This window comes from Nelumbo lutea, chromosome 4 (assembly GCF_056320005.1).
Source record: "Nelumbo lutea isolate HS-2025 chromosome 4, American lotus-T2T, whole genome shotgun sequence".
Lineage (NCBI taxonomy): Eukaryota > Viridiplantae > Streptophyta > Magnoliopsida > Proteales > Nelumbonaceae > Nelumbo > Nelumbo lutea.
The window spans coordinates 56116174-56127602 of NC_142687.1; the positions used below are offsets into that span (position 1 = coordinate 56116174).

General features: G+C 31.7%; 1 protein-coding gene across 1 annotated transcript; it reads left to right on the forward strand.

Moving 5' to 3' along the window:
* The first annotated feature begins 8260 nt into the window (after positions 1 to 8260).
* On the forward strand, positions 8261 to 10284 carry LOC148860722 (UPF0426 protein At1g28150, chloroplastic). The gene is made up of 3 exons (XM_088986062.1): positions 8261 to 8356; positions 8451 to 8570; positions 9984 to 10284. The coding sequence occupies exons 1-3, from the start codon at positions 8321 to 8323 to the stop codon at positions 10155 to 10157; spliced, it is 330 nt and encodes a 109-aa protein (XP_088842188.1). The 5' UTR covers positions 8261 to 8320; the 3' UTR covers positions 10158 to 10284.
* Positions 10285 to 11429: the final 1145 nt, after the last annotated feature.

Here is an 11429-nt window from a genome sequence, read left to right on the forward strand (position 1 = left end):
TTAGATAGATGGAATAAGATATCTAATGGCTAAAAGTATCTTAGGTTGTATTTGGATGGCTAATTTAGGGTCTTAAAATTGAATCTTGGGTTATGTATGGGTCAAACTAAGAAATTTAGTTGTGAAAATTGATCGGTTGTATGGTTATGGGATTTGGACTTAAAGACAAGATTTGATGTATTGAGGGGAATGTAGCTTGGGAATTTTAAGCTTTAAATGCATTAGCTAATTAGGGTCACCAAAATAGAATCTTTAATTGATGGTCGATGAAAGTTTGAATTTTGGTGATAAGATTTAATCTAAATGGGTATTTTGGGGTTCCTAATTATTGAATGATTGAATTTGATTTGATGGACATGGTATGAATGGGGGATTTATCAAGTCTATTGGATTGAGATAAAAAAGATTCAATGGTAGATTTGGGAACTTTTGGCCTAAGATTTGGCATCTTAGATTATTTGTTGTTTTGGAGAGTTTGGAATATTTGATTGGGCGTTAGGGGTACGAATTGGGGGTTTAGAAATAGATCGAGCAAAAATCAAGTGCTGATAGTTGCCCTTCTTTGTTGTGAGGTAGTAGGCTACGAAATAACAAAGATAAAAGAAGCATATGAAGATTTTTGCAAGTAATACCGATCATCCATTAAGGCTATTTGATTTTTTTATTTATTTTGGCAATAGTGATCCTTCCAACAAACATTACCTTGTGAAGTGAGGTCACTTATATATTGAGGTGAGAGAATATGAACTTTAAATCAGTAGTGTGCCATATAGCAATTAACAAAATGATAAGATCTTAATTAAAATTTCTGATGTGTCATAAAGCGAAACAACTGGTGATGCAAAGAAACCATGTGCTATGAATTAGTAGAGCTAATGAATTTGAGAAAAGCATGTGTTGTGAGACGTAGAAAATCATGAATTTGATGGAAGTCATTTTGTGCCATGAGGCGATAAAATCAATGGCTTCAAAAAATATGCTTTCTCATGATGTGATGGAATTTGTGCCATGGAGCAATAACACTATGTTAAATGTGATGAAATTCTGCCACATAGAAGATAAATCTATGAATTTTGGAAAAAAATGTGCTATATTGAAAGATGATGAAGCTTGTGCCAAGAGACAATAAAATCTATGTCATGTGGCAAGGAAACTGTGTCATGTTGTGATAAAATTGATGGAAGTCATAATGTGCTTACGAGAAATGAAGTCAATGATTCGTAGTATGCTAGTGCAACGAAAAATCTATGTGCTATGCAACAACAAATTCAAAGATTGATGATGTGATAGTGTGGTGGAAGAATCTATATGCTATGTAGTGATAAAAACAATGATTGCTAGTGCAGAAAAAATTAATATGCTATATAGCAATAAAATATTTATTAATGCTATACCAATGTGGCAAAAAAATTATGTGCTATGGAGTAGTGAAAAATAGAGATTTGTGATGTGTCAGTATGGTAGATAATTTATGATCTATGGAGAAACAAAAATACTAATTTGTAATTTGCTAGCATGGTGAAAAATTCATGTGTTATAGAGTGATTAAAATAGTTATTTGTGATGTGCCAGTGTGGCCAAAAAATAATGTGCTATGGAGTAGTGAAAATAGTGATTTATGATGTGTTAGTATATATGGTGGAAAATTCATGGTGTACTTGTAAAGTGATTAAACTTCTAAAACCCATGTATTGTGAAAATTTGATGAAATTATGTTGTGTTTGTGAAGCGATTAATCAAATAAAACCATTGTGCTACAAAGTGACAAGAAATAGTTGGAATTCATGATGTGCTATGAGAAAAGAAACTAATAACCCATAATATGTGATAAAGCAACAAAATCAACGATGTAATTGAAAATTGCAATTCATGATGCATGATGTAGGGACTAGACAATTGAAATCAAAATTTATAATGTATTATTTAATAGTAGAGATAGGAAATTATCACAAAACCATAAAAGTGATATATGAGAAACATGAATGCATGATGCAACAAAAAGACTCAAGAACTACTATCACAATAGATATGGCTTAGCTTAATTGTTAAATTTCATTTGATCACTTTCCTTTTTGGATTTATTTCTCTATACATTCTCATTAAAATCTTCAACTTTTCTTTCTTATAATTGTTTTTCTTCTTTTACTTTTTTCTTTCTCCTCTTTTTGTTTTTATTGTTGTATATATTTTTTGCACACGATGAGCGATTGAGTTCTCAAATGACCTTGTAATGGAGGGGCTTGAATTTCTCCTTTGAGGCGCATCTATGTAATCGATTTGGATGCCAAACGCTATATTCCAAGGGGTTCCCTTAAAAAAACTTTTTTTTTTGCAACTTTCGATGTAGAAGGATAGTGCAACGCTTTTGAAGAAGTGGAGGATAAAATTTTTCTCCTTCTTCTTCTTCTTCTTCTCTTTTTAGGAAGTGATTGGATCAAAACAAGGGATACCGTTAACATCAATTCAGAATAGAATAATTATGTCCAATGAGATCTACATTACACTTTAGTAAACAATAAAAAGTAATTTTCCCCTTCCTTGAAAGAGATAATCAAAACCCTAACAACTTTAAAGGCATATACATTGAAAATGCTAAAGTATCAATTAAAGGTGTATTTTGGAAAAATACCCAAATCCAAGGGGGTTGCCCCAATATCTAGTTGACGAGAAGGGTTGATGATGAAAATGATTTTTGGTTATAGAATGCTCAAATGGGATCCCTTATTTCTAATCAATTAGGTCTATCTAGCATTGGTTTGCCAATTTCTCAAGGATAAAGGAGGACTTGGTGCATAGGACAAAATGTGGTTCAAGATAGGGAGAGTCTGAAATGAAGGGTAAAAGGTTAAAAAACTTATTTGCAAAAGGAAATTGAATACTTAACTTTTATGCAAGGTTGCTACTTGTTCTTAATCATTTTCTCTATCTTCTATTTTTTTTTATTTCTCTTCTCTCTCTTTTATTTTTTTATGCTCTTCGCATTTTTCAATATGAGCCATGTTCCCTCATTGATCATAGAGGACTTTATTATAGATGAAATGTAATGAGTTTGGGGAATCAAAAGACAAATATCCAATCCAAGGAATTCTTGAATGATTGAATCATTTCGTCTACCCCAATTTCTTTTTCATAGTTTCTCTCTTTCGTCATTCATTTGTAATTATTTCTCTCCCATTCCCTTTATTTTCTAATTTCTCCAACTTCCTTAGTTTGGTTTTCCTCGACTATCTCTTTCTTTAAAGCTTTCTAGTTTTCCAAAATTTCTATGTCATCCCTCGATACTAAGTTGCCTCAATTTGTTCTTCACTTTTTTTCCCTCATTGATCATAGAGGACTTTATTATAGATGAAATGTAATGAGTTTGGGGAATCAAAAGACAAATATCCAATCCAAGGAATTCTTGAATGATTGAATCATTTCGTCTACCCCAATTTCTTTTTCATAGTTTCTCTCTTTCGTCATTCATTTGTAATTATTTCTCTCCCATTCCCTTTATTTTCTAATTTCTCCAACTTCCTTAGTTTGGTTTTCCTCGACTATCTCTTTCTTTAAAGCTTTCTAGTTTTCCAAAATTTCTATGTCATCCCTCGATACTAAGTTGCCTCAATTTGTTCTTCACTTTTTTTCCTTTGTTTTCATCTTTTTCTTTTTAGACTTCCTTAACCACATTTTTTTCAACTACCCCTTGTTGCCCCAATTCTGGACATTTGCCTCTTAGGAAATGTTTATTGGAAAGGAAAGGCTAAGTTGAAGCCTCAAAGGGCCAACTAACATATTCTATTGTGTATAATTGGGATGCAACATGAAAGATGGAACAAATGACCAAAAGATGGCATCCCTTCATTTCATTGACTATAACATGACACAACTATTGAAAAATTATATGTTAAGCACTTTGAATCTCTACTTCACTTCCAAACAACTACTTCATTTTAAGCCCGACTAAATTTGGTCCTACTTTCTCTGTTTTCTCTTTTTATTTTCTTCTTTCTTTATTTTAGCCCTCTAATGTGCCCCCCATGAATTTGACTTGTTCACCAAAGAAAAGGCATCCATGTGTTGGCTCAAATTGGGCTAAATAGGGGATTTTTAAACATAATAGGATCCCTTGGGAAATTAAACAATAGAAAATGGCCTCCACTCCATTCATTAGTTAATTGGAAAAGCATCAAGTCGTAACAATACCTTCACTCTATGCCACTTCAGGGGGTGGACTGGTAGGAAGGACATGCTTTGATGGTCAATGTTGTCCCAGTTTGGAATACTTGGGAGAAGAGACCAGATCCACGATTTTACTTTCCATTTTTACCCTTTATCATCTTTTTTATTTTAAATCTTGATTTTCACTTTCCATTTTTACCCTTTATTATGTTTTTTATTTCTTTCAATTGTATTTAATTAATAATTAACACTTGTAATTGGATAATCTCTATATTTTTTACTTTCCATTTTTACCCTTTATTATGTTTTTTATTTAATTAACAGTTAAAACTTGTAATTGGATAATCTTTGTATTTTTTACTTTTTATTTTAAATCTTGATTTTCGCTTTTTGTTTTTACCCTTCATTATGTTTTTTATTTTGCCAATTTTATTTAATTAACAGTTAACACTTGTCATTGGATAATCTCTGCATCTCATCATTTTCTCATTTATAAAAATGATGATGGTGACAATGTTTTGTCAAAAAGCCTAATTTTCATTTTCCATTTTTACCCTTTATCATGTTTTTTTTTTTATTTTAAAGCTTGATTTTCACTTCCATTTTTACCCTTTGTTATGTTTTTCATTTTTCAATTTTATTTAATTAACGATTAACACTTGTAATTGGATAAAACAAATAAAATAACAATAAGACTACTGTGGAACCTATTCCTTGCCTTATCTGATCTTCTCCTGAAGCACCTACTTAATGAACCTCTTCATTGATTAGAGCCAACATGTGTCAAGTATCGGATGGTTTGCCCAAACCACAAATTTGAATTGAAGGGAAGAATGGATTTTTTTGAACTTCTCTTTTCATTAGGGAACAATCAAATGATTAAATGAAGCTTTTTTTTCTCCCTATTTTTTTTTTCAATTGTCTCTCTTAACGTAATAAGTTGTATTGGATTAGGAAATGCTCTTAGGTTCATTATATTGACTAATTTTAAGTGTTTTTTCTCGATGATCATTAGGCCAATCCAGTAATCTGACACCCTACCAATGTAATATCGTAGGGATTGTACTTGGTAGGGCCATAGGGGTTTGGAATGCATTTTGTTGGCAGGAGATCCAGATTCTTCTATATAAATCAAATGGATGTTCAATTCAAATCCGAATATAAATGAATTAGGATTAACCTATATCCTAATGCTAAGCATTAGATATGCAAATAACGGCCCCACCATTGATGAGCAGAACGGTAGGAGGCAAAAGGCCAAATGTCATCATTCACACATGAAGCGAAGACATAAATCCTAAAACCCCAATTCTCTCCTTTAAACCCTTCTCTACATAGTGTATATCTTATCCACTCCCCCTACTTTACAATAGGAAGGAGGAAGCAAAAATAGCATCTCTTTTATCCTACACACCTTTCTCCTCTAAATGAAGAAAACGATATAAATTACAAAAAAACAAAGGAATACGCAAAAAATTACAAAAATATAGAAAATCATAAAAATTTCTATACCATACTAAAAAATGAGAACGTTGTCTGTACCATTTATAAAAATGAGGATGATGACAATGTTTCGTGAAAAAGCCTGATTTTCACTTTCCATTTTTACCCTTTTTAGTTTCTAATTTTATTTAATTAACGGTTAACACTTGTAATTGGATAAAATAAATAAAATAATAATAGTTTTTTATTTTTCCAATTTCATTTAGTTAACGGTTCACGCTTGTAACAAATAAAATAATAATAAAACCGCTATGGAACCTACTTCTCTCTCTCCCCTTAGGCCTTATCTAATCTTCTCCCTAATAAGGCTGCAATTGGATCGGATTCTGATTGGATGTAGCAGAATCCGCATCCGGTCTGAATATGAAGAACCTACATTCAAATTTGATCCGAAATTCGATTGGATTTAGAGACTCATATTCGAAATTGAATCCTAGTAAACTCATATCGGATTTGGATTTAATCCAACTCCACTTTTAAATTCTCTAAAATACCACTAAAATTAAAAAAAAATATTTACTTTTCAATTTTTATATATAATAAATTAATATAAATATATCATACTAAATTTATTATATACAAATTCATATATAATATAATATTTAAAATATATTTTTATAAATTTTAATAAAATTATATAGAATTTATATATTAAAGTTAATAAATATTATAATATAATCATATTCGAATTTTAATCAAATCATATTGGGTAAAATCCAAATTCGATTTGATTATTAATTGGATGTAGATTGTAACATCCCAATTTGATCCGATTACATAAATACACAATCTGAATCCAAGATAATTAGATTGGATGTCAAATTGGGCCTTAGATTTTCGGGTATCATTGACAGGCCTATTCCTGTCAGGCCTACCTGACGAACCTCTTCATTGATTAGAGCCAACATGTGTCAAGTATCGAATGGTTTGCCCAAAACCCACAAATTCAAATTAAAGGGAGGAATGGATTTTTTCGATCTCTCTATTTTCATCATTGAACAATCAATTAGATGATTAAATGAAGCCTTTTTTTTTGTTTTCTCCCCATTTACGAGCATAATGACACGAGGTAAAAGGCCAAATATTATCATTCACACATGAAGCGAAGAAATAAATTCTAAAACCCTAGTTCTCTCCTTTAAACCACTCTTTGTATAGTGTATATCTTTACCATTCCCCCTACTTCACAATAAGAAAGAGGAAATAGAAATGGTGTCTCTTTATCCTGTGCACATTTCTCCTCAAAATAAAGAAAACAATATAAATTACAAAACAAAAATACAAAGAAATACATGAAAGCATTTACAAAAAAAAAAATAGAAAACCATAAAAATTTCTATACCATGCTAAAAAAACGAGAATGTGAAATACACAAAAAATTTACAAAAAATATAGAAAATCATAAAAAATTCTATACCATGTATATCTTATATACTAAAAAAATGAGAATGTTGCAACTGGTTTGGTCAAAACACCTTGATTTTACCTTCCAACTTTACCCTCAACTTTCAATTTTTTCCATTATATATATTATCACTACAAAATAATTATGAAAAACATAAAATGAAGAAAACAATATAAATTACAAAAAACAAAGAAATACATTGAAAATTTACAAAAAATGTAGAAAATCATAGAAACTTATATATCATACTGAAAAATGAGAATGGTACAATTGGTTTGGTCAAAACACTATAATTTTACTTTCCAACTTTACCCTCAACTTTCTATTTTCCCATTATATATATATGCTATTGCAAAATAATTATGAAAAAAACACTAAAATGAAGAAAATAATATAAATTATAAAAAACAAAGAAATACATAGAAAATTTATGAAAAATAGAAAATCATAAAAATTGAAGAAAATAACATAAATTACAAATCTATACCCGATATATAAAAGCATAGTCAAACATCATCTTCAATATCAAATACCCCGTGCATCGCACAGGCCATTCCACTAGTCCTCTAAAAACATGTAGCTAGGGCTGTTCACTGGTCAGATTGGGTCGGTTTATTGGCATTTTTCCAACCGACCCGACCTGGTTGGTTTACCTAGAAATGAAACCAAACCGACCCAATACTAAGTAAAACCAACCTAGTCGGTTTGAGTTGGTTTGGGTCAGTTTGGGTCAGTTTTGTGAATGATTCTCCCGGTGTGAACGGTAAACATTCAAGTCTAAGAAGTGAAGGCTGGATGCCTGGAAATTAAAAATGATTTGATGGATTAAAGCTGAAATTTTATGTATAATATGTATATTTCCAAAATAAAGCTGAAATAAATAAATAAATGTATATATATATATATATACATTTCCATAAATAAATATATATATATATATATATATATATAGATATATATCAGATATATATTAAAACTGAAATATATCAGATATATATAATATATCTAAGTTGGTTCAGTTTCGGTTTTCACACACGAAAATCAAAACCAAACCGAACCATCAGTTTATGTTTTTCTGTAACCCAAAACCGACCGGTGCTGAAGAAAAACCGGCCAAATCGGATTAGATCGGACCGGGTTGGTCGGTTTGGGTTTTGTTACGAAGAGCGCTACATGTAGCAGATCAGCAGATTACCGTGTAAACAGAACCCAAACCACTTCGCTTCCATTTCAACTTCGGATTTATCAGAGATGGCTCTCTGCCTTGTCGGTCCCTCAACGGCGATGGTGAGTTTACCGTTGAAACCCCGTTTCCTTTCTTATTCACATTTATTTTCACTCTTCTTCCTTAATTCTTCGTCCATTTTTTTTTTTTAAATAGTGGAAACGGACACCTTCAAAAATCTCTACATCGCCAAAGCAGATGCGTAACAGAGGTTTTCGGGTTAAGGCGCTATTCTTCAATCCCATAGAAGATCCAGTCCTCAAAGAAGCTCTCAAGGTTAACCTCTATTCTTCTTATCTATCACAACCTTATCTGTTTGTTTATATGTTTTGCCCTATTTTTTGCACCAAGAAGTTAAAAAAAATATGAAAATTATTGTAAGCCGAGGTTAACTATATGTTTGTTGGGCATTCTGATAGATTTCACCAAGTAGGTCTTTGATTTTTTTTTTCTTTTTCTTTTTTTTTTTTAATTTGATTGCTAACGTTGGTTGATAAATGTATGCTAGGTCTTCGAAGGTTTGAGATATTTTATCAAACCCTGATTTTAATAGATAAATAATAGTACCTAATACATTTTGCTAAATGGTATTCTTTCTATCTACTAAATTCTAAATATAACCTTACAATTTTTTGCAGCCTAAACCCTAAATATAAGTTAAATGGTCTTCTTTCTATGTACCAACGAAATGCATATTTGGACTACTTGTTTATCAGTACAGTGTATTCCACATTCCTGAAGGCTGTGTTTGGTTTGAAAGAAAAGGTAGGGAAACATTTTCCTTCCTTTCCCTGACTTTTTTTTTTTCAAACCAAACACAGGGGAAGAGTTTATAATTTCTTGAGTTGATTTCTAGTCAATGACCAATTATGTAATTATTAAATATGTTTCTAGGTTTCAAAAACTGATATTAAGTTTCTAATTCTTCTTTCTTCTCAAGTGGGCTGACTCTAAATTGGTTTTTGAAAATGTGCAAAAATATTAAAGCTCTCTGCTTTTAACTTGTTCAGTTTTAACAACATAAAACCATCTATTGGATGAAAACAACTCTGAGAACCACACAAGACCCCCTAATCATTTCTTGGAAGCCTCTATTGTGTCTTAATAAATTGGAGCAGCCCTTCATCCAAACCATCGGGAGAAGGAATAAAAAGTAACTGGTTGGTTCAGTGACTTTGATTGGGCATTTGTTTCTTTTCATGTAATTTACAATAATAAAAACCATGTAAAAAGATGGAGGACTTTAGGAGCCATGTGGAAATTTAGTATGGCATTCTATTTTATAAGATACTTTTTTTTTTGATCAGTTAGTATCTAATATATATAATTATATATTTTATTAGATACTCATACCCTCTGAACTGTTCTCTCAGTGGATATGACCCTTTACATTGAGAGAAGCCAAACTTCATGAAAGGAAGCAAGAAACAATTTAAATTACCATCTAGTAACCTATTTGATTAATGCTGCCTTTGCTCAAATGGCTAAGTCATATTCTCCCTTATTGATGCAAGTGTTTCATGTAAGGTGGAATTCCCTGACTGCAAGCCTATTTCTTCATTTTCTTGTGGTACCAGCTCAGATATTTATCTTGGTGTCTTGCTTTAATGCCTATGGAAGATTTACCATAAACTTGGAATACTTCCCCGCCCTTCTATCTCAATTTAAGTTACCCTACCATTTGTTTAGGAGCCTGTTGCCTTCATGGGAGGAATCTTTGCTGGTCTCCTAAGACTTGATTTGAACGAGGAGCCACTTAAGGAATGGATTACAAAAACAGTGGAGGCCTCTGGGATAACAGAAGAAGAAATTGATGTAGAAGGACCACAATCAGACGGACCGAAACAGATTGAGATTGAATGATGTCTTTACTAGTAGCCTGTGTATCAAATTTATTTGCTTGATGTTCTAAAGTTATACAAAGATGCAGTTTGTATAAAACGAAAATCATTTTGTTATTAATGAGTATTTGCAAATTATTTAAGTTTCACTTCACTTGTTTTTGTTGGAATTATTTACCAAGAGTTAACCTTTTTTTCTGGGGTAGTCAAGAGTTAGATTACTCTGGATGTTACTTTTTTATACTAAACATAATAAATGTGGTGTCCTTTTATCTGGCAATTGATCTTTGTCCTTCAAGTGCTATACCTAATCACCAAAGATACTAGGCCATCAAAGTCATCTCTTAAGATGAGTGGTTTAATCTCAGCTATCCTAGTGATGTACTAGGGTTTCAATCAATTGGGACCATCTAAATAAACTAACCCCAAAATTTATGTTATCAAAGTAATGAATTAATCATGATCATCCAAATACATACCAATATCTCAAATGATCCTATCCATTCAATTAATACTTGATATTTAATGCGAAAAATCGTGTTATTTAAATGATATATCAAACACATAAAATCTAATCATAAAAAACCATCCAAATGATGTATCAAATTAATTTTGGAACAATGAATTTATGGATAAACTTGAGGTCACTTTAACAGGTTGGATTGTTTGATTGATTTAAATAAAATAAGGCACCCTTTCGTAAGTCTACTTCGCGTGCCTTTTACTCTACGGGAAGACATCCTGTTTGGTATCAAGTAGCCCATTAGATCAAAAGATGGGTGTTATAGAAAGACGAGAAAGCCAAATTTCAAGAAACTTCAAATGAAGCTTGAGAGCTTTTCAAGCCCTCTTGTCTACTCAATAAAGCTTGGTCATTTGTCAGGACTTGTGCAAAACTCCCACATGTGACCCAATCAAAAGTTAAGAGGAGTTCTCTTCTCAACCCCCATTTTCACTCGTTTGGTCTCAATTGCCGCTGAAGGAGAACCCCAACACAGTGGAACGCTATCGATCCAATGTAAGCTCTTGTCTTACTTCCTTTCTCTTCTCCTCCTCCTCGACTTCATGTTTCATTTTCTAGGTTTCGATTGGTTGTCCAGTGCTCTTGCAATACCTCAACCATATGCATTGTTTTTCATTCTTCTTGTTTCTTTGTATTTCCATTTTCCATTTTTTTCTTTTGCACTGTTATTCGTCTTTGCATGTTCTATTTGGTTATGTTCCTTTTAGGGTTTAACCTCTAGTGTAGGTTTACATCTTTGTATTTCCATCTTTTTTTTATAACTAAAAGGAT